The following is a 24,940-nucleotide window of genomic DNA, read 5'->3' as shown; positions in this document are numbered from 1 at the left end:
GTTGGGAGAGAGAGAGGGGTTGGGAGAGAGAGAGAGAGGGGATGGAGGGAGAGAGAGAGAGGGTTGGGAGGAGAGAGAGAGAGAGAGGGTTGGGAGAGAGAGAGAGAGAGAGAGGAGAGGGCTGGGAGAGAGAGAGAGAGGGTGGGGAGAGAGAGAGAGAGGGGGTTGGGAGAGAGAGAGAGAGGGGTGGAGAGAGAGAGGAGAGGGAGAGAGAGAGAGAGAGGGTTGGGAGAGAGAGAGAGAGGGGGGAGAGAGGAGAGGGTTGGGAGAGAGAGAGAGAGAGAGGTTGGGAGGGAGAGAGAGAGGGTTGGGAGGGAGAGAGAGGAGGGTTGGGAGAGAGAGAGAGAGAGGGTTGGGAGAGAGAGAGAGAGAGGGTTGGGAGAGAGAGAGAGAGAGAGAGGAGAGAGGTTGGGAGAGAGAGAGAGAGAGAGGGTTGGGAGAGAGAGAGAGAGAGAGAGAGAGAGAGAGGGTTGGGAGAGAGAGAGAGAGAGAGAGAGGAGAGGGAGGGTTGGGAGAGAGGGAGAGAGAGAGAGGGTTGGGAGAGAGAGAGAGGGGTTGGGAGGGAGAGAGAGAGAGAGAGAGGGTTGGGAGGGAGGGAGAGAGGGAGAGGGTTGGGAGGGAGAGAGAGAGGGTTGGGAGGGAGAGAGAGAGAGAGAGAGGGTTGGGACGGAGGGAGAGAGGGAGAGGGTTGGGAGGGAGAGAGAGAGGGTTGGGAGGGAAGGAGGGATGCATGGAGGGAGGGAAGAAGGCAGAGGCAGAAGATAAGGTAATGCGTGTCAGAGCACAACATGATGTGTTGGTATCAGACAGTCAGTCAAACATCTGTCTGAAGTTTGTGTGAAGCATGTGTGTTTTTTACATTTGTATGTGTGTATTAGCAGGCATGTCTATGTGCTATGTGTGTGTGTACACGTGTCATACGTCTGTGCGTGTGTACCTCTGTCCTTGGCGTGTATGTCGTCACAGATGTGCAGGTCGAGGTGTGTGATCTGCAGGTGGTGGGAGGTCTCACACACGTCGAAGGCAGCGAACAGATTAGCCATGGTGGCGCTCTGGTCAGCCGCTGTGCCTGACGACACCTGCTGGCTACGCACCTGCTGGGCTGAAGGGGGCGCCGACGACTCCTGGATACAGACCAGAGACCATAAAAAATACAAACACAGATGCAGACACCGGCACAGAGACATATGGAGAAGCAGACAGACACAAATAAAATTAAGTGAACATCAATTTTATTGGTGCATCCAACTAGTGTTGCTTGGGATGGCGCCGGAGGGGATTTTTACAGGCTCCTAACCAACTGTTCTATCTTGTGTGGGTTTTTCCACATTGTTTGTAACTTGTTTCGTACATAATGTTGCTGCAACCATCTCTTATGACCAAAAAGAGCTTCTGGAAATCAGAACAGGGATTACTCACCTCGAAATGGACAAAAAAAAAAAAAAAAAAATTGAGTCCGACACGAAGGATATACTGCTTCTCTGAGGCCCAAATCCCTGTCATTCGCATGAAGAACAGGCGGAAATACATCTGTAATACCTACATGTTTCAAGCAGACCACCATAGTCCCTGTGCCCAAGAAAGCAAAGGTAACCAGCCCCAAATGACTACCGCCTTGAAGCACTCACGTCAGTAGCCATGAAGTGCTTTGAAAGGCTGGTCATGGCTCACATCAACAGCATCATCTTGGATACCCTAAACCCACTCCAATTCGCATACCGGCCCAACAGATTCACAGATGACGCAATCTCAATCGCACTCCACACTGCCATTCCCCACCTGGACAAAAGAGACACACATGTGAGAATGATGTTCATTGACTACAGCTCAGCGTTCAACACCATAGTGCCCACGAAGCTCATCACTAAGCTAAGGACCCTGGGAATAAACACCTCTGGAACCTGGACTTTCTGACAGGCCACCCTCAGGTGTTAAGGGTAGGGTAGGCAACAACACATCTGCCATGCTGATCCTCAACACGGTGGCCCCTCAGGGGTGTGTGCTTAGTCCCCTCCTGTACTCCTTATTCACACACGACTGCGCGGTCAAGCACGACTCCAACACCATCAAGTTTGCTCATGACAAGAGTGGTAGATCTGATCACCGACAACGATGAGAAAACCTGTAGGGAGGTCAGAGACCTGGCAGTGTGGTGTCAGGACAACAACCCCTCCCTCAACGTCAGCAAGACAAAGGAGATGATCATGGACTACAGGAAAAGGAGGGCCAAACACACCTTTATTTAACCATATAGGCCAGTTGAGATCAAGTTCTCATTTACAACTGCGACCTGGCCAAGATAAAGCAAAGCAGTGCAACACAAACAACACAGTTACACATGGAGTAAACAAACATGCAGTCAATAACACAATTGAAAAGTCTATATACAATGTGTGCAAATGAGGTAAAGATAAGTGAGGTAAAGCAATAAATAGGCCCTAGTGGCAAAATAATTACAATAAACACTGGAGTGATAGATGTGCAGGAGATGAATGTGCAAGTAGAGATACTGGGGTGCAAAGGAGAAGAAAAAAAATAACAGTATGGGGATGAGGTAGTTGGATGGGCTATTTACAGATGGGCTATGTACAGGTGCAGTGATCTGTGAGCTGCTCTGACAACTGGTGCTTAAAGTTAGTGAGGGAGACATGAGTCTCCAGCTTCAGTGATTTTTGCAATTTGTTCCAGTCATTGGCAGCAGAGAACTGGAAGGAAAGGCGGCCAAACGAGGAATTGGCTTTGGGGGTGACCAGTGAATATATATATACCTGCACGTGGAGCGTGTAAGAGGAGTGGGTGCTGCTACGGTAACCAGTGAGTTGAGATAAGGTGGGGCTTTACCTAGCAAAGACTTACAGATGACCTGGAGCCAGTGTGTCTGGTGACGAATATGAAGCGAGGGCCAGCCAACGAGAGCATACAGGTTGCAGTGGTGGGTAGCATATGGGGCTTTGGTGACTAAACGGATGGCACTGTGTTAGACTGCATCCAATTGGTTCAGTAGAGTGTTGGAGGCTATTTTTAAAAGAAGTCAACGGTCGGTAGGATAGTCAGTCTTACGAGGGTGTTTGGCAGCATGAGCAAAGGATGCTTTGTTGAGAAATAGGAAGCTGATTCTAGATTTAATTTTGGATTGGAGATGCTTAATGTGAGTCTGGAAGGAGAGTTTACAGTCTAACCAGACACTTAGGTACTTGTAGTTGTCCACATATTCTAAGTCAGAACCGTCTAGAGTAGTGATGCTGGACGGGCGGGCAGCGATCGGTTGAAGAGCAAGCATTTAGTTTTACGTGCATTTAAGAGCAGTTGGAGGCCACGGAAGGAGTGTTGTATTGCATTGAAGTTTGTCTGGAGGTTAGTTAACAGTGTCCAAAGAAGAGCCAGAAGTATACCGAATGGTGTCATCTGCGTAGAGGTGGATCAGAGAATCACCAGCAGCAAGAGCAACATCATTGATGTACACAGAGAAGAGTTGGCCCGAGGATTGAACCCTGTGGCACCCCCATAGACTGCCAGAGGTCCGGACAACAGGCCCTCCGATTTGACACACTGAACTCTGTCTGAGAAGTAGTTGGTGAACCAGGCGAGGCAGTCGTTTGAGAAACCAAGGCTGTTGAGTCTGCCGATTAAGAATGTGTTGATCGACAGCGTTGAAAGCCTTGGCCAGGTCGATGAATACGGCTGCACAGTATTGGCGGTTATATCATTTAGGACCTTGAGCATGGCTGAGGTGCACCCATGACCAGCTCGGAAACCTGATTGCATAGCAGAGATGGTACGGTGGGATTCGAAATGGTCGGTGATCTGTTCGTTAACTTGGCTTCCGAAGACCTTAGAAAGGCAGGGTAGGATAGATATAGGTCTGTAGCAGTTAGGGTCTAGAGTGTCTCCCCCTTTGAAGAGGGGGATGACCGTATCAGCTTCCCAATCTTTGGGGATCTCAGACGATACGAAGGAGAGGTTTGAACAGGATAGTAATATGGGTTTGCGGCGGATAATTTTAGAAAGAGGGTCCAGATTGTCTAGCCCAGCTGATTTGTCGGAGTCCAGATTTTGCAGCTCTTTCAGAACATCAGCTATCTGGATTTGGGTGAAGGAGAAATGGGGAGGCTTGGGCAAGTTGCTGTGGGGGGGTGCAGGGCTGTTGACCGGGGTAGGGGTAGCCAGGTGGAAAGCATGGCCAGCTGTGGAAAAATGCTTACTGAAATTTTCAATTATCGTGGATTTATCAGTGGTGCCAGTGTTTCCTAGCCTCAGTGCAGTGGGCAGCTGGGAGGAGGTGCTCTTATTCTCCATGGACTTTACAGTGTCCCAGAACTTTTTGGAGTTTGTGCTACAGGATGCAAATATCTGTTTGAAAAAGCTAGCCTTTGCTTTCCTAACTGCCTGTGTATGTTGGTTCCTAACTTCCCTGAAAAGTTGCATATCGCGGGGGCTATTCGATGCTAATGAAGTACGCCACTCGATGGTGTCAGAGGAAGGTCCAAAAAAATGGTCAAAGACTCCAGTCACCCAAGTCATGGACTGTTCTCTGCTACACGCCCAGCATGCGGTACACGAATGCCAAGTCTATGTCCAAAAGGCTCCTTAACATCTTCTAGATATAAGACTGCTAAACAATTAATCAAATGGCCACCTTAGTGTAAAAACAAACTCGACTAACCTGTACCCCCGCACCGGTACCCCCTCGGTATTGTTATTTTATTGTGTTACTAAATAAACAAAAGTAAAAAATAAAGTAAATATTTTCTTAACTATTTCTTGAACAGCATTGTTGGTTAAGGGCTTGTAAGTAAGCATTTCACAATAACCTGTTGTATTTGGCACAAACACAAATTGATAAGATTTTTAGGAGAGATGGGGGTGCAGTGCTCATTCTCACCAGCAGATGGCATAGTCTGCCGCATGTAGATCAGAATGCTAAAAGCCCAGTTTGAGTCAGTACATGAATAATGGAGCGTGAGAACAGCGCAGCAGCGAGAGCAGCGCAGGGAAAGAGAGGCCATATGGCAGAGGGACCGCACAGAGAGAACCAAACATCCTTTCCTGGAGCACAAGGACTAATTACCAGACCATAACAGAGAGAGCGAGAGAGATGTGGGGGAAGAAAGAGGGAGGGAGAGAAGTGTGGACAGAAAGGTACACGACTGGGGCGAATCATTTCTCCACTGTAGGTCTGTCTGACAGAGGAGTGACTGAGCACATAGCTAGCTGCTTCAGTTGTTAAGTGACCTGTACGCTCTCGTTGGTTGGCCCTCGCTTCATACTCGTCGCCAAACCCACTGGCTACAGGTTATCGACAAGTCTCTGCTAGGTAAAGCCCCGCCTTATCTCAGCTCACTGGTCACCACAGCAGCCACTCGTAGCAAGCGTTCCAGCAGGTATATCTCACTGGTCACCCCCAAAGCAAATTCCTCCTTTGGACGTCTTTCCTTCCAGTTCTCTGCTGCCCATGACTGGACAAATTGCAAAAATCTCTGAAGCTGGAGACTCACATCTCCCTCACTAGCTTTAAGCACCAGCTGTCAGAGCAGTTTACAGATCACTGCACCTGTACTTAGCCTATCTGTAAACAGCCCATCTACCTACCTCATCCCCATACTGGTATTTATTTATTTTGCTCCTTTGCACCCCAGTATCTCTACCTGCACATTCATCTTCTGCCGATCTACCATTCCAGTGTTTAATTGCTATATTGTAATTACTTCACCACCATGGCCTATTTATTTCCTTAACTCATTTGCACTCACTGTATATAGACTTTTTGTTTTCTTTTGTTCTGCTGTATTATTGACTATGTTTTGTTTATTCCATGTGTAACTCTGTGTTGTTGTATGTGTCGAATTGCTTTGCTTTATCTTGGCCAGGTCGCAGTTGCAAATGAGAACTTGTTCTCAACTAGCCTACCTGGTTAAATAAAGGTGAAATAAAAAAAAACATTTAAAAAAGTAAGTGTCTGCCTATCTGTGTGTGTTTCCTAGCCTGTGTGCACACACGTATCTACCTGCCTACGTGTGTGAGCGTGTGTGTGTGTCCCTGCCTACGTGTGTACCTGGTCCTCGGTGGACATGCTCTTCCTCTGCTGAGCAGACTTGTCCATGGCCTCGCTGAGTGACTTGGCGTACTGGACCATGGCTTTGAGCTGGGAGTCAGTCAGCACCCACAGCAGGTCATCTAGGATCAGGATCAGCTTAGAGGCCACCACGTTACAGTCCTTGGACTGGAGATAAACACATTCTACATAGATTATTACATACAAAATACACACATTAATACTCATTATATATATAGACCACACACACACAAATACATGCTTTATACATATAGGATACAGACACACACACACCACGTTTCAGTCTTTCATCTCAAGACACACACATTACCTCCCGTGTTGAACCAAGACAGTGTTATTCAAAAGGTGCATTCATCAATGGGAGATGTAATAAAACTCAGACTGGAGAAAACCACACACTCCATATCCATGACTGACTGACTGACTGAAAAACCACACACTCCATATCCATGACTGACTGACTGACTGACTGAAAAAACCACACACTCCATATCCATGACTGACTGACTGACTGACTGAAAACCACACACTCCATATCCATGACTGACTGACTGACTGACTGAAACCACACACTCCATATCCATGACTGACTGAAAACCACACTCCATATCCATGACTGACTGACTGAAAAAACCACACATCCATGACTGACTGACTGACTGACTGACTGAAAACCACACACTTCCATATCCATGACTGACTGACTGACTGAAAACCACACACTCCATATCCATGACTGACTGACTGAAAACCACACACTCCATATCCATGACTGACTGACTGAAAAAACCACACACTCCATATCCATGACTGACTGACTGAAAACCACACACCCATGAAAAAACCACACTCCATATCCATGACTGACTGACTGAAAACCACACACTCCATATCCATGACTGACTGAAAAAAACCACACACTCCATATCCATGACTGACTGAAAACCACACACTCCATATCCATGACTGACTGACTGACTGACTGAAAACCACACTCCATATCCATGACTGACTGACTGAAAACCACACACTCCATATCCATGACTGACTGAAAACCACACACTCCATATCCATGACTGACTGACTGACTGATATCCATGACTGACTGACCGACTGAAACCACACACATATCCATGACTGACTGAAAACCACACACTCCATATCCATGATCCAAACCACACACTCCATATCCATGACTGACTGACTGACGACTGACTGAAACCACACACTCCATATCCATGACTGACTGAAAACCACACTCCATATCCATGACTGACTGACTGACTGACTGACTGAACCACACACTCCATATCCATGACTGACTGACTGACTGAAAACCACACACTGACTGACTGACTGACTGAAAACCACACACTCCATATCCATGACTGACTGAAAACTGACTGACTGAAAAAACCACACACTCCATATCCATGACTGACTGACTGACTGAAAACCACACACTCCATATCCATGACTGACTGACTGAAAACCACACACTGACTGACTGACTGACTGAAAACCACACACTCCATATCCATGACTGACTGACTGACTGACTGACTGAAAACCACACACTCCATATCCATGACTGACTGACTGAAAACCACACACTCCATATCCATGACTGACTGACTGACTGAAAACCACACACTCCATATCCATGACTGACTGACTGACCACACACTCCATATCCATGACTGACTGAAAAAAAACCACACACTCCATATCCATGACTGACTGACTGACTGAAAACCACTCCACTGACTGAAAACCACACACTCTATCCATGATCCATGACTGACTGACTGACTGAAAACCACACACTCCATATCCATGACTGACTGACTGAAAAACCACACACTCCATATCCATGACTGACTGACTGACTGACTGAAAAAACCACACACTCCATATCCATGACTGACTGACTGACTGACTGAAAACCACACACTCCATATCCATGACTGACTGACTGACTGACTGAAAAAACCACACACTCCATATCCATGACTGACTGACTGACTGAAAACCACACACTGACTGAAAAAAACCACACACTCCATATCCATGACTGACTGACTGACTGAAAACCACACACTCCATATCCATGACTGACTGACTGACTGACTGACTGAAAACCACACACTCCATATCCATGACTGACTGACTGACTGACTGACTATCCATGACTGACTGACTGACTGACTGACTGACTGAAAACCACACACTCCATATCCATGACTGACTGACTGACTGACTGACTGAAAACCACACACTCCATATCCATGACTGACTGACTGACTGACTGAAAACCACACACTCCATATCCATGACTGACTGACTGACTGACTGAAAAAACCACACACTCCATATCCATGACTGACTGACTGACTGACTGAAAAAAACCACACACTCCATATCCATGATCCAAAACCACACACTGACTGACTGACTGACTGACTGACTGAAAAACCACACACCATATCCATATCCATGACTGACTGACTGAAAAACCACACACTCCATATCCATGACTGACTGACTGAAAAACCACACTCCATATCCATGATGACTGACTGACTGAAAACCACACACTCCATATCCATGACTGACTGACTGACTGAAAACCACACACTCCATATCCATGACTGACTGACTGACTGACTGAAAACCACACACTCCATATCCACTGACTGACTGACTGACTGAAAACCACACACTCCATATCCATGACTGACTGAAAACCACACACACTCCATATCCATGACTGACTGACTGACTGACTGAAAAACCACACACCCATATCCATGACTGACTGACTGACTGACTGAAAACCACACACTCCATATCCATGACTGACTGACTGACTGACTGAAAACCACACACTCCATATCCATGACTGACTGACTGACTGAAAACCACACACTCCATATCCATGACTGACTGACTGACTGAAAAACCACACATATCCATGACCATATCCCACACACTGACTGACTGACTGAAAACCACACACTCCATATCCATGACTGACTGACTGACTGAAAACCAACCACACACTCCATATCCATGACTGACTGACTGACTGAACCCACACACTCCATATCCATGACTGACTGACTGACTGACTGAACCACACACTCCATATCCATGACTGACTGACTGACTGAAAACCACACACTCCATATCCATGACTGACTGACTGACTGACTGACTGACTGAAAAACCACACACTATCCATATCCACGACTGACTGACTGACTGAAAACCACACACTCCATATCCATGACTGACTGAAAACCACACACTCCATATCCATGACTGACTGACTGAAAACCACACTCCATATCCATGACTCCAACTGACTTGACTGACTGACTGAAAACCACACACTCCATATCCATGACTGACTGACTGACTGACTGACTGAAAACCACACACTCCATATCCATGACTGACTGACTGACCACACTGACTGACTGACTGAAACCACACACTCCATATCCATGACTGACTGACTGAAAAACCACACACTCCATATCCATGACTGACTGACTGACTGACTGAAAACCACACACTCCATATCCATGACTGACTGACTGACTGACTGACCACACACTGACTGAAAACCACACACTCCATATCCATGACTGACTGACTGACTGAAACCACACACTCCATATCCATGACTGACTGACTGACTGACTGAAAACCACACACTCCATATCCATGACTGACTGACTGACTGACTGACTGAAAACCACACACTCCATATCCATGACTGACTGACTGACTGACTGACTGACTGAAACCACACACTCCATATCCATGACTGACTGACTGACTGACTGACTGAAAACCACACACTCCATATCCATGACTGACTGACTGACTGAAAACCACACACTCCATATCCATGACTGACTGACTGACTGAAAACCACACACTCCATATCCATGACTGACTGACTGAAAACCACACACTCCATATCCATGACTGACTGACTGAAAACCACACACTCCATATCCATGACTGACTGACTGAAAACCACACACTCCATATCCATGACTGACTGAAAAAACCACACACTCCATATCCATATCCATGACTGACTGAAAACCACACACTCCCTATCCATGACTGACTGAAAACCACACACTCCATATCCATGACTGACTGACTGACCATATCCATGACCTGACTGAAACTGAAAACCACACACTCCATATCCATGACTGACTGACTGAAACCACACACTCCCTATCCATGACTGACTGAAAACCACACACTCCATATCCATATCCATGACTGACTGAAAACCACACACTCCATATCCATGACTGACTGAAAAAAACCACACACTCCATATCCATGACTGACTGAAAACCACACATATCCATGACTGACCCTATATCCATGACTGACTGAAAACCACACACTATCCATATCCATGACTGACTGAAAACCACACACTCCATATCCATGACTGACTGAAAACCAAACACACTCCCTATCCATGACTGACTGAAAACCACACACTATCCATGATGACACTGACTGACTGACTGAAACCACACACTCCATATCCCATGACTGACTGAAAAACCACACTCCATATCCATGACTGACCCTATCCATGACTGACTGAAAACCACACACTCCATATCCATGACTGACTGAAAACCACACACTCCATATCCATGACTGACTGACTGAAACCACACACTCCCATATCCATGACTGACTGAAAACCACACACTCCATATCCATGACTGACTGAAAACCACACACTCCATATCCATGACTGACTGAAAACCACACACTCCATATCCATGACTGACTGAAAACCACACACTCCATATCCATGACTGACTGAAAACCACACACTCCATATCCATGACTGACTGATTGACTGGATAAAGTACATACTCAGCACACAGTAATCTGTGGATGTTCAAAATCTTATCTTTGTTTGTTTTCACACACACAGATTGAGTGTGTATACAACGCACACACTTATCTGTTCAAACACAGTGGCTGCAGGGCTTGCTTGTGTGTGAGATGAAGATCTTTGTTTACTGAAGCTGATTCTGCAGGCTGTTGGCCCACATTGTGTTATCTATTCTATTAGACCAAGGACTGTTCTGAGTGCGTGTGTGACTGCGCCGTGTGTGTGTGTCGTACCCGTCTCTTGAGGGCAACTGATCTTGGACTGGTTGGTGATGAGGTGTGTGTATGTTTGTGTTCCCTTGCCCATATGTGTGTTGCGTATTGTACCCGTCTCTTCAGGGTGACTCTGATCTTGGACTGGTTGGTGATGAGGCGGATGGGGGCACTCAGCATCTCGTTCTGGGCACTCTGGATGGCGTCCGCCTCGATGCGGATCATCTGCCAGCTGATCTCCTTAAACGTCAGGATCTGAGGGGCGCACAGGTAGCCATGGTTACACACACACAGGGTTACGGCGGTTACATACACTTCCATGCGTGTATGCAGTGCACCCACCTCTCCTCTGTGTGGGTCCTGTATGCGTGTGAAGCGGAGGTCCGACAGGCTCCAGCTGGTGTTGACAGAGTAGACCTGCAGCTGGCTCAACTCAAAGGAGGCGTTGAACGCCTTGGCACTGATCTTCACCACGATGGAGTTGATGGACAGAGAGATGCCCTCCACCACCTTCTCAGCAAAGCCATACTCACTGGGGGAGCGGGGGAAGAGGAGGAGGTAGGCAATTGAAGGCTGGATTTGGATGAACTGAATGCAGGTGTTTTTTTAATAAAGAATTTCAGCCCCATCGCACAAGGACAGGCATACAGACACCATACACTTACACACACAACTACCCTCTGAAGGGGGGGGAAAGAGAGAAAGAGCGCCAGCTCCCACCTTTGCCCCGAGGCTGTTGCTATGGGAGACGGGCCGTTGGGAGGGCGGGGCTCATCACAGGTGCTCATCTCCATTACCACCTTGTCCAGGGTCTGGGAGACAGAGATGCAGACGATTACCACACACACACCAGGACTCAACATTAACGGTTGTCTGCTTGTCCGTGCAAGTAATAAAAAATAGTCGGACATGATCAAGGATTAAGTTGGAATGGACAAGAAAAGAAAAAAATAGTGTTTGATTTTTGCACAATGAGGCTACTCCCATCAGAAGTGGATGAGTGGCAGCCAGATTAGTGTATAGCACACTGGACTCAATCTCTGCAGAGCACTTCATTAATTACTGGATAATTACTGTAGGCCTTTATTGACAGGCACGTACAGTCTTTCAATCAGTCACGAGATGTGTTTTTGAGATCAAAGCTAACATACCCGCGTGCACACATTTGTTGATATTTACTGCTAATTAATGATTTATTTGCCCAGTTATAGCTCATTTTTTGTCAGCAATGCAAATCCTGGAAAAGTCCTGGTGTTCACATCACCTGCGTGTGACAGTGGGCTGTTGCCAGAGTTGGAAGTGAGACAGGTATTTGTGCAGCAGGTAAAATAATAACATAGTGTAGTTTGTCTGGTTAACTATAATGAACAAAAATATAAAAAGGCAGCATGCAACAATAAGAACATTTGTAAATTGAAATAAATTCATTAGGTCCTAATCTATGGATTTCACATGACTGGGCAGGTGCACCGCCATGGGTGGGCATTGGGGAGCCAGGCCCAGCCAATCAGAATGAGTTTTCCCACAAAATGGCTTTATTACAGACAGAAATACTCCTCGGCGGCCTTATTTGCCCACGTTGCTACAGGCCATTTGGGGGGGGCAAGTGGCTAAAACTGTGTCAGCAATAGGGGGAAGGAGGGCGGGACTTACCAGAGAGATGGGGTGGGTCTTCAGCTTGGTCCATGGGATCTGTCAATGAAGACAAGAAATTAGAGTCAGCCAGTCAAGCTCAGATAAGTGACAGTAATATTGGTTCAATATCATACACCTGCAATCTAGGTCGGCCCAACAACATCGACACAGCCATAATATGATCATATTGTCTTGTATTAAACCTATATGCTAAATACAGTCACATATTCCTTACATATTGTTCTGAAATGCATACGAATGTGTCTATTCCTGTAAATGTAATCGCTGTGAATGTAAATCAGCTGAAATGAGAGAGCCAGGCTGAGAGAATGAATCAAGGAGACAGTCTAGAGAAGCAGTCAGTGCCAGCACATTCCACTCCTCCCCAAACTATACTTTCAGTCAGTCAGTCATGGATATGGAGTGTGTGGTTTTCAGTCAGTCATGGATATGGAGTGTGTGGTTTTCAGTCAGTCATGGATATGGAGTGTGTGGTTTTCAGTCAGTCATGGATATGGAGTGTGTGGTTTTCAGTCAGTCATGGATATGGAGTGTGTGGTTTTCAGTCAGTCATGGATATGGAGTGTGGTTTTCAGGTGGATATTGTGGTTTTCAGTCAGTCATGGATATGGAGTGTGTGGTTTTCAGTCAGTCAGTCATGGATATGGAGTGTGTGGTTTTCAGTCAGTCATGGATATGGAGTGTGGTTTTCAGTTTTGGAGTGTCAGTCATGGATATGGAGTGTGTGGTTTTCAGTCAGTCATGGATCAGTCAGGGATATGGAGTGTGTGGTTTTCATCAGTCATGGATATGGAGTGTGTGGTTTTCAGTCAGTCATGGATATGGAGTGTGTGGTTTTCAGTCAGTCATGGATATGGAGTGTGTGGTTTTCAGTCAGTCATGGATATGGAGTGTGGGTTTTCAGTCAGTCATGGATATGGAGTGTGTGGTTTTCAGTCAGTCATATGGGTTTTCATATGGAGTGTGTGGTTTTCAGTCAGTCATGGATATGGAGTGTGTGGTTTTCAGTCAGTCATGGATATGGAGTGTGTGGTTTTCAGTCAGTCATGGATATGGAGTGTGTGGTTTTCAGTCAGTCATGGATATGGAGTGTGTGGTTTTCAGTCAGTCATGGATATGGAGTGTGTGGTTTTCAGTCAGTCATGGATATGGAGTGTGTGGTTTTCAGTCAGTCATGGATATGGAGTGTGTGGTTTTCAGTCAGTCATGGATATGGAGTGTGTGGTTTTTTAGTCAGTCATGGATATGGAGTGTGTGGTTTTCAGTCAGTCAGTCATGGATATGGAGTGTGTGGTTTTCAGTCAGTCAGTCATGGATATGGAGTGTGGGTTTTCAGTCAGTCATGGATATGGAGTGTGTGGTTTTCAGTCAGTCAGTCATGGATATGGAGTGTGTGGTTTTCAGTCAGTCATGGATATGGAGTGTGTGGTTTTCAGTCAGTCATGTCATGGATATGTGTGTGGTTTTCAGTCAGTCATGGATATGGAGTGTGTGGTTTTCAGTCAGTCATGGATATGGAGTGTGTGGTTTTCAGTCAGTCATGGATATGGAGTGTGTGGTTTTCAGTCAGTCATGGATGGAGTGTGTGGTTTTCAGTCAGTCATGGATATGGAGTGTGTGGTTTTCAGTCAGTCAGTATGGAGTGTGTGGTTTTCATGGATATGGAGTGTGTGGTTTTCAGTCAGTCATGGATATGGAGTGTGTGGTTTTCAGTCAGTCATGGATATGGAGTGGTTTTCAGTCAGTCATGGATATGGAGTGTGTGGTTTTCAGTCAGTCATGGATATGGAGTGTGTGGTTTTCAGTCAGTCATGGATATGGAGTGTGTGGTTTTCAGTCAGTCATGGATATGGAGTGTGTGGTTTTCAGTCAGTCATGGATATGGAGTGTGTGGTTTTCAGTCAGTCAGGATATGGAGTGTGTGGTTTTCAGTCAGTCATGGATATGGAGTGTGTGGTTTTCAGTCAGTCATGGATATGGAGTGTGTGGTTTTCAGTCAGTCATGGATATGGAGTGTGTGGTTTTCAGTCAGTCATGGATATGGAGTGTGTGGTTTTCAGTCAGTCATGGATATGGAGTGTGTGGTTTTCAGTCAGTCAGTCAGTCAGTCATGGATATGGAGTGTGTGGTTTTCAGTCAGTCATGGATATGGAGTGTGTGGTTTTCAGTCAGTCATGGATATGGAGTGTGTGGTTTTCAGTCATGGATATGGAGTGTGTGGTTTTCAGTCAGGATATGGAGTGTGTGGTTTTCAGTCAGTCATGGATATGGAGTGTGTGGTTTTCAGTCATGGATATGGAGTGTGTGGTTTTCAGTCAGTCATGGATATGGAGTGTGTGGTTTTCAGTCAGTCAGTCATGGATATGGAGTGTGTGGTTTTCAGTCAGTCAGTCATGGATATGGAGTGTGTGGTTTTCAGTCAGTCAGTCATGGATATGGAGTGTGTGGTTTTCAGTCAGTCAGTCATGGATATGGAGTGTGTGGTTTTCAGTCAGTCAGTCATGGATATGGAGTGTGTGGTTTTCAGTCAGTCAGTCATGGATATGGGTTTTCAGTGTGTGGTTTTCAGTCAGTCAGTCATGGATATGGAGTGTGTGGTTTTCAGTCAGTCAGTCATGGATCAGTCAGTCATGGATATGGTGGTTTTCAGTCAGTGTGGATGGTTTTTTCAGTCAGTCAGTCATGGATATGGAGTGTGTGGTTTTCAGTCAGTCAGTCATGGATATGGAGTGTGTGGTTTTCAGTCAGTCAGTCATGGATATGGAGTGTGTGGTTTTCAGTCAGTCAGTCATGGATATGGAGTGTGTGGTTTTCAGTCAGTCAGTCATGGATATGGAGTGTGTGGTTTTCAGTCAGTCAGTCATGGATATGGAGTGTGTGGTTTTCAGTCAGTCAGTCATGGATATGGAGTGTGTGGTTTTCAGTCAGTCAGTCATGGATATGGAGTGTGTGGTTTTCAGTCAGTCAGTCAGTCATGGATATGGAGTGTGTGGTTTTCAGTCAGTCAGTCATGGATATGGAGTGTGTGGTTTTCAGTCAGTCAGTCAGTCATGGATATGGAGTGTGTGGTTTTCAGTCAGTCAGTCAGTCATGGATATGGAGTGTGTGGTTTTCAGTCAGTCAGTCAGTCATGGATATGGAGTGTGTGGTTTTCAGTCAGTCAGTCATGGATATGGAGTGTGTGGTTTTCAGTCAGTCAGTCAGTCATGGATATGGAGTGTGTGGTTTTCAGTCAGTCAGTCAGTCATGGATATGGAGTGTGTGGTTTTCAGTCAGTCAGTCATGGATATGGGTTTTCAGTCAGTCAGTCAGTCAGTCATGGATATGGAGTGTGTTTTTCAGTCAGTCAGTCAGTCAGTCATGGATATGGAGTGTGTGGTTTTCAGTCAGTCAGTCAGTCAGTCATGGATATGGAGTGTGTGGTTTTCAGTCAGTCAGTCAGTCAGTCATGGATATGGAGTGTGTGGTTTTCAGTCAGTCAGTCAGTCATCATGGATATGGAGTGTGTGGTTTTCAGTCAGTCAGTCAGTCAGTCATGGATATGGAGTGTGTGGTTTTCAGTCAGTCAGTCAGTCATGGATATGGAGTGTGTGGTTTTCAGTCAGTCAGTCAGTCAGTCATGGATATGGAGTGTGTGGTTTTCAGTCAGTCAGTCATGGATATGGAGTGTGTGGTTTTCAGTCAGTCAGTCAGTCATGGATATGGAGTGTGTGGTTTTCAGTCAGTCAGTCAGTCATGGATATGGAGTGTGTGGTTTTCAGTCAGTCAGTCAGTCATGGATATGGAGTGTGTGGTTTTCAGTCAGTCAGTCATGGATATGGAGTGTGTGGTTTTCAGTCAGTCAGTCATGGATATGGAGTGTGTGGTTTTCAGTCAGTCAGTCATGGATATGGAGTGTGTGGTTTTCAGTCAGTCAGTCATGGATATGGAGTGTGTGGTTTTCAGTCAGTCAGTCATGGATATGGAGTGTGTGGTTTTCAGTCAGTCATGGATATGGAGTGTGTGGTTTCAGTCAGTCAGTCATGGATATGGAGTGTGTGGTTTTCAGTCAGTCAGTCAGTCATGGATATGGAGTGTGTGGTTTTCAGTCAGTCAGTCAGTCATGGATATGGAGTGTGTGGTTTTCAGTCAGTCAGTCAGTCAGTCATGGATATGGAGTGTGTGGTTTTCAGTCAGTCAGTCAGTCAGTCATGGATATGGAGTGTGTGGTTTTCAGTCAGTCAGTCAGTCAGTCATGGATATGGAGTGTGTGGTTTTCAGTCAGTCAGTCAGTCAGTCATGGATATGGAGTGTGTGGTTTTCAGTCAGTCAGTCAGTTAGTCATGGATATGGAGTGTGTGGTTTTCTCCAGTCTGAGTTTTATTACATCTCCCATTGATGAATGCACCTTTTGAATAACACTGTCTTGGTTCAACACGGGAGGTAATGTGTGTGTCTTGAGATGAAAGACTGAAACGTGGTGTGTGTGTGTCTGTATCCTATATGTATAAAGCATGTATTTGTGTGTGTGTGGTCTATATATATATAATGAGTATTAATGTGTGTATTTTGTATGTAATAATCTATGTAGAATGTGTTTATCTCCAGTCCAAGGACTGTAACGTGGTGGCCTCTAAGCTGATCCTGATCCTAGATGACCTGCTGTGGGTGCTGACTGACTCCCAGCTCAAAGCCATGGTCCAGTACGCCAAGTCACTCAGCGAGGCCATGGACAAGTCTGCTCAGCAGAGGAAGAGCATGGCCACCGAGGACCAGGTACACAGACACGCATGCAGCACGCATGACCTCAATGATAGGGCCATTACGACTGTAGCCTTACACCAAGGACAATGCACAGCGAGTGTGACACTTCAATATACCTAAGTTAGTGACACTCAATGGGCCTCGTCTAGGAAAACACAGACAGACATAACTTAAGACAATTTCAGAAGACAAAACGTTATCCTTTCACAGTTTCAACGCTGGGCGGCTCCCCACTCTACTTGTTAGAATATATTGCCTGCTATGTAAAAGGGAAGGTCATGAGACAGGGATAAGATGAAGTCCTGAGACAGCAGAGATGAAATACAAGATAGAGAACCATTAGGGCAAAGAAAACAGAGGGGGTTTCAGAAGAGGAAGGGGGAGAGGCTATCACTAGGAAATGGCTACAAAAAGACCCTCCCACAGTGACACAATGGATAGACATTGTAAAAAATACACCACATGGAGCGTTTGACCTTTGCATTAAGAACACAAGAGGTGATAGGTCCAGAATACTGGGGAAAATGGGTTTCGTACTTGAAAAGGGTCTAATTCAAAGATGTCAATGTAACTAATATGATGATATGATGGTGAAGGTATGACGTGCACTGTAACTGACAGATCTTTTTTGTTGCTCTTTTAGTTTACTTTATTTGTACGTTCTTTGTGTTCCTACAATAAAAACAAAGTATTCAAAAAAAGAGGAAGGAGAAGGCTGGTAGTAGAGACCTGAGTAACAGAGTTTGTTGTTATTCTGCTCCATTCACCATCTCCAGGGAGTGTCAGATGATGTGCGCATACAGACAGTTCATCTCAGTGCACTTCTATATCCACCGCTAACATTACGATGGAGACAAGGAGAATGAAAGAGTGGCAGAGTGAGATTGGGAGTGAGAGGGGGGTGGGCAGGGGGAGAGAGAGATGAGGTAGCAGACAGTAAAATTGAAATATGGACTAAGATGGTGGGGTTCATCTGAGGAGAGGGACAAAGGGCGAAAGCACCGCCCAGAGTGTAGGTGTGTGTGCGCATGTCTCCCTCTCGCTTACCCGGATGGCAGCCTTGTTGCAGCCCACTTTGTTGATGGCCAGCCAGGTGGGCAGGTCCAACATGCTCTGCAGTACCTCCTCATCCAGCTCCAGGTTGGTGAGCTGGCCCTCACCCTTCAGTGTGCTCAGGTTGATCTTGTCTGGGGACAGGTTCTTAGCAAACCTGCAGGGGGAAGAGGAAGGGAGAGGAGAAAATTAGTATTGTTGTTATTCATTCAACATCAAGGAAAGAAGTCCTTAACATACATCATAACTACAAATACAAGACACCACTGCTTTTGGGAGGGAGAGACTAAGCGAAAGACAGGAGAGAGAATTGCATTTAACCTGTCTTTATTGGCACAATTCATTAGAGTACAGTCCCCCTCTCTCCCTTACTACCAACGAGAAGAGAGAAAAATAAAGGCAGAGGGCAGACAAGAAAGATAAATGGACAAGGAAAGAAAGAAGAGAGAGAGACAAGGGAGCCAACCAAATCAGCCTGTTAAAAGTGGTGAGCAAACCTTTGGAAAAGATTGTTTGATCAATTAATTACAGAAAACGAATTAACAACAGACTTTCTGCATGCTTATTGGGAAGGGCACTCAACATGATCGGCACTGACAAATGACTGATGATTGGCTGAAAGAAATTGATATTAAGAAGATAGTGGGAACTGTTTTGTTAGACTTCAGTGCAGCTTTTGCTGTCATTGATCATAACCTATTGCTGAAAAAAACGTAGGTGTTATGGATTTGCATCATCTGCCATATTATGGACTGAGAGTTACCCATTTAATAAAACTCAGATGGTTTCCGTTAATGGAAGCCTCTCTCATACAAATTTAGTTCAGTGTGGTGTACCGCAAGGCAGCCTGCTAGGGCCATTGTTTTCTGTTTTTACAAATGACCTTCCACTGACCTTGAATAAGGCCTGTGTGTCTATGTACAATGACGACTCAACAGTATACACGTCGGCTACAACAGTAAAATAAATAACTGAGACACTTAACATTGATCTCCAGTCAGTTTTAGAATGGGTAACTAGCGATAGGCTGGTGCTCAGTATCAAAACTAAAAGCATAATTTTGGGGAGAAATCACTCAACGCTAAACCTCGTTTAAATCTATTATTGAATAATGTGGCCATTGAGCAAGTTGAGGAGACTAAACTGCTGGGTAAAAAACTTGCAGTTGATTCAGACCAAAGTAGCACGTATCGCACTTAGATGTACACGGAGGGTGAATGTCAGTAGCATGCATGTCAATCTCTCCTGCCTCAGAGTTGAGGATAGATTGACTGCATCACTATTGGTCCTTGTGCGAGGTATTGATGTGTTGAAGGTTCCGAACTGTCTGTTCATGCAGTTGGCACATAGTTCGGACACTCATCGGTACAAGACATGCAATCGGAGGTCTCTTCACAGTCCCCAGGTCCAGAACAGAGGCTGGGAAACGCAGTGTTAAATAGTCATGACTACATGGAACTCTGCCACCCCAGGGAACTCAAGCTAGGATTAAAACCAGATAAAAAGAACACCTTACTGCACAAAGGGGACTGTGGAGAGACAATTTTATTGTAATTTGCACTGTACTATGTATTAGACGTAGATATTCTGAATGTACTGATATGTATGATGTTTTAAATGTATGTATTTCAGTCCTTGACTAATAATGTTCTGTACTAGATAATGTTTCATGTGGACCCCATGAAGAGTAGATGATGCTTTTGCAGCAGCTAATGAGGATCCTAATAAATACCAGTACCGAGGAAAGACCAGATAGTGAAACAGAGAGGTAGGCCTATAGGCCTGTTATGGAACATTATAGAGTTCTGCTGAAAGTCATATTACAGACTTGGAGAAGAGGGAGACAGTGACATGTCTGCTGCCTCTTAAAACCGTACTCAAGGGTGTGAGAACTTTAGTGTCACACTGTCTCAACTGTAAGGGTTTCCCAACTCGCATCTTTCATCAGGAGGTAGCACAGCCAATGGGTGTGTGTGTCCTGGGTGCGCATGGGTGGGTTCCATCGCTAGGCCCCGCTCAAAGCTCCAACACACACTGTGCCCATGACCTTGTGCCATAGTCCCTAGACTCCCTAACACAGTTTGTGGTTAGTAGTTAGCCAAACACCCACATACCAGGTAAAAGGTCATTGTCATTACTGTTTACAGATAAAGAATTCCCAGTAACTCACAGCTGGATTTAATCAATTCACATTACACACAACAACCTGTGTGTGTTTGTACAGCACAAGTGTGTGTCCATATACAGCCTGTTTGACTACGTTAACTCATTTTATCGATCTACATTACACCACAACCTAAGCACAACACACACAGACAAATGTTAATGAAGCAGACTGCCATGGTTTGACTCCTGTAATCTTATTATCTACCTGGTTGGCAGGCAGCTAATCTGACACAGATAGAAGTACCATGCTCTTAAATAGGACCAGATCAAAAGCTCCCAACTGTGCTGCAACATTCAGCCAACATTTAAATAACATCCTTGAACCAATATTTTAATAACCGCTAGACAGATTCACAACTCTGATACAACCGATGGCCTGGTAACTTATATAGCATGATTCCTTTGTCCCACATCACAATCCATAGGCTATACCATATTGAAGACAATAAGATGAAGTAACCCTTACATGCTGATCTATGGTCAGTTTTCACTCATCATCCAACTGTTGAGGTTAGGATTGGGGAGAGTAAGCTGATCCTAGATCTATGGTTTGGGGCAGCAACTCCCATTCTAGTAAATGATTAATCTAGTGAAGACTCTCAGCACTCTCAGCGTGAAGAGCAGAGTGAACAGGCCACACACACACACACACACACACACACACAGAGAGAGCGAGCTCTGGTACAAGCGAACTCTTACACTTCGGTCAGTTGTGTTGCCGACTGTGGCCATAAGGAAGTAGAAAGATCCGATCAGCTTCTCTGGCCTATCGCACTCACACATAGAATGACTGGAAACAGCTCATTAAACTTCCCCTGTACCTACCTCATTCCTGATCAAGCTTTTGTTTAGGTAGTTCCCTTATATGGGCTAACCTTTCTAGGATATCTTTTTGAGCTTTTTAAAATGTGGGCTACCTTTCTGCCAACTGGGTTTTAGTAGAGTAACATGACTAAATTGTGTGCTGATCTTTGTTGGCTGTTTTGCTCAGTCTCAAATGGGACAAAAAATGATTAGAAGACAGTAAAAATTAGAGGTTGACAGATTATGATTTTTCATATGCCTGATTATTATTGGAGGACAAAAAAAGCCAATACTGATTAATCGGCCGATTTTTTAAAATGTATTTGTAATAATGACAATTACAACAATACTGAATGAACACTTATTTTAACTTTATATAATACATCAATAAAATAAATGTAGCCTCAAATAATGAAGCATGTTCAATTTGGTTTAAATAATGCAAAAACAAAGTGTTTGCTCAGAACATGAGAACATATGAAAGCTGGTGGTTCCTTTTAACATGAGTTTTCAATATTCCAAGGTAAGACGTTTTAGGTTGTAGTTATTATAGGAATTATAGGACTAGTTCCCTCTATACCATTTGTTTTTCATTAACCGTTGACTATTGGATGTTCTTATAGGAACTTTAGTATTGCCAGTGTAACAGTATACCTTCTGTACCTCTCCTTGCTCCTACCTGGGCTCGAACCAGGAACACAACGACAACAGCCACCCTCGAAGCAGCTTTACCCATGCAGAGCAAGGGGAACAACTACTCCAAGTCTCAGAGCGAGTGACGTTTGAAACGCTATTAGCTCGCACCCCGCTAACTAGCTAGCCATTTCACATCGTTACACCAGCCTAATCTCAGGAGTTGATAGGCTTGAAGTCATAAACAGCAGAGCTGCTGGCAAAACGCACAAAAGTGCTGTTTGAATGAATGCTTATGAGCCTGCTGGTGCCTACCATCGCTCAGTCAGACTGCTCTATCAAATCATAGACTTAATTATAACATAATAACACAGAAATACGAGCCTTAGGTCATTAATATGGTCAAATCCGGAAACTATCATCTCGAAAACAAGACGTTTATTCTTTCAGTGAAATACGGAACCGTTCCGTATTTTATCTAACGGGTGGCATCCCTAAGTCTAAATATTCCTGTTACATTGTACAACCTTCAATGTTATGTCATAATTACGTAAAATTCTGGCAAATTAGTTCGCAATGAGCCAGGCGGCCCAAACTGTTGCATATACCCTGACTCTGCGTGCAATGAACACAAGAGAAGTGACACAATTTCACCTGGTTAATATTGCCTGCTAACCTGGATTTCCTTTAGCTTTATATGGAGGTTTAAAAATATATACTTCTGTGTATTGATTTTAAGAAAGGCATTGGTGTTAATGGTTAGGTACACGTTGGAGCAACGACAGTCCTTTTTCGCGAATGCACACTGCATCGATTATATGCAACGCAGGACACGCTAGATAAACTAGTAATATCATCAACCATGTATGATTGATTACGTTTAATGCTAGCTAGCAACTTACATTGGCTTCTTACTGCATTCGCGTAACAGGCGGGCTCCTCATGAGGCAGGTGGTTAGAGCGTTAGACTAGTTAACCGTAAGATTGCAAGATTGAATCCCTGAGCTGACAAGGTAAAAATCTGTCGTTCTGCCCCTGAACAAGGCAGTTAACCCACCGTTCCTAGGCCGTCATTGAAAATAAGAATGTGTTCTTAACTGACTTGCCTAGTTAAAGATTAAATAGTGTAAAAAAATGTTTTTTTTTAAAGATACAAATCGTCAAAATCGGGCATCCAAAATGACCGATTTCCGATTGTTATGAAAACTTGAAAACGGCCCTAATTAAAATCGTCCATTCAGATTAATCCTTCGACCTCTAGTAAAAATACCCTAAAACATTGTTAGAATCTGCCCTAGAGTAGAGATATTAAATACATTATTTTACAACAGAAGTTGGAGACTAACTGGCTTGAGGTGGATGATTAGGTGGCTGAGGTATTAGGCGAGGCAAGGTTAAATTAAGCCAAGGCACCAGGGTTAACACCGATACTCCGAATTTATATTAGCATGATTCACCCCCTCTTCACCGTCATAGCTGGTGTTGGTGTGTGTCGGTCTGTATTTGTATTACACACACACACAACTTTTGCCCATGGTCTCCACAGGTTTTGTAAATGGGGCCTGTAAGGCTCACCTTCTCCCTGCCTCCATAAGAGCCATAAATATTACAATGCTCTGGGGCCCTGTGTGTGTGCCATTCGGATGGCCACACGATTCGTTGCTGATGTGTGTATTGTAGTCGGGCTCACAGGAGATCCCCCAACCTTGACTGACTCAATCTAAACAAGGGACGACAAGGTCACTTTGTCTGGAGCAACCTTCCTCAGGATACAGACACACATTTGGGTTATTCTTTGAGGGATAAACCAGTCGCCTGGCAGAACGTATTCAATTCAGTAGTCTCTGCAAAGATAGAAAGTGTGTGCGCGTGTACGTGTGCGTCCATTCTTCAGATTAAATTAGAGAATCAACTTGATTAGATGAACCTATGATCTAACAGCAGATGACCTGTTTCTGTTCTCACAACTCACTGGAAACAGACCAATGAAACCTGCCCTGGTGCTGGAGTAATGGCCTTTATGTTATGAGGTCTAAGTACAACGCTTGTGTCCAATCTGACAACACGGTCTTCATTGAGTTGGCGTGTGTGCTCCAAACAGTGTGTTTATTCTATTAAACGTGTCCATTATCACAACACTGCTTTCTGTTTGTGTCCATTTTGAAAACACTGTCTTTAGGTATTCTAGTTAATGTCCTTATATCTTGTGTTCCAATTGGTTTCTTCTTCACTATCAAGAACATTAGCATCCATTTTGGATACACTATTTTCTATGAGTTATTGTGTAGAAAATAGGCCTCATTTCTTTATTGCAAATGACGCCCAAGTATTTAAGCTAGTAAAGTATACCCAACTCCAAAAGGATGTGTTAAACGGTTTCCCTTCGAGAAGCAACTCATTTCATTGGTTACTTTTGTTTCATGTGTTGCTTTTGACTGAGCCAGCAAATATGGTTAGCACAAGTAGGTTTGAATAAGGAAATAACTGAACTCCAAAACTTTTTCCCAAAGCATGTTCCTCACTGTCATTTTTGTAATGTTGTTAGATTAAAACTTTTCTTAGGCAGCCCCTTTCCCCTCTCAGTCTTCTCTCGCTGACCCTGTGGTTATTATTTTGTATTTAGCGGCTGTGTGTATCGGTATCCCT

The 24,940-nt window shown here is 44.7% G+C and overlaps 1 protein-coding gene across 3 annotated transcripts in view; it reads right to left on the bottom strand.

Annotated features, from left to right (window-relative positions):
- Nucleotides 1–24,940, bottom strand: part of LOC112217215 (UHRF1-binding protein 1-like) — a 60,449-nt gene that overhangs the window by 30,535 nt on the left and 4,974 nt on the right. For 2 of the 3 annotated variants that reach the window (XM_042300468.1, XM_042300469.1), the window contains exons 2-8: nt 18,686–18,848; nt 12,893–12,931; nt 11,960–12,051; nt 11,582–11,771; nt 11,354–11,494; nt 6,053–6,220; nt 938–1,124 (exon numbers count right to left, since the gene is read on the bottom strand). In XM_042300468.1, the coding sequence (XP_042156402.1) occupies nt 938–1,124; nt 6,053–6,220; nt 11,354–11,494; nt 11,582–11,771; nt 11,960–12,051; nt 12,893–12,931; nt 18,686–18,848 (980 nt within the window). Of the gene's footprint in view, nt 1–937; nt 1,125–1,628; nt 1,688–6,052; nt 6,221–11,353; nt 11,495–11,581; nt 11,772–11,959; nt 12,052–12,892; nt 12,932–18,685; nt 18,849–24,940 lie in introns of those variants that run through there. The other variant, XM_042300470.1, reaches the window with a different exon arrangement.

Source organism: Oncorhynchus tshawytscha, linkage group LG17 (assembly GCF_018296145.1).
Source record: "Oncorhynchus tshawytscha isolate Ot180627B linkage group LG17, Otsh_v2.0, whole genome shotgun sequence".
In the NCBI taxonomy this organism is placed as follows: domain Eukaryota; kingdom Metazoa; phylum Chordata; class Actinopteri; order Salmoniformes; family Salmonidae; genus Oncorhynchus; species Oncorhynchus tshawytscha.
Note: the sequence above shows the minus strand (reverse complement) of the source record. Positions and strands in the feature narration are given on the sequence as shown.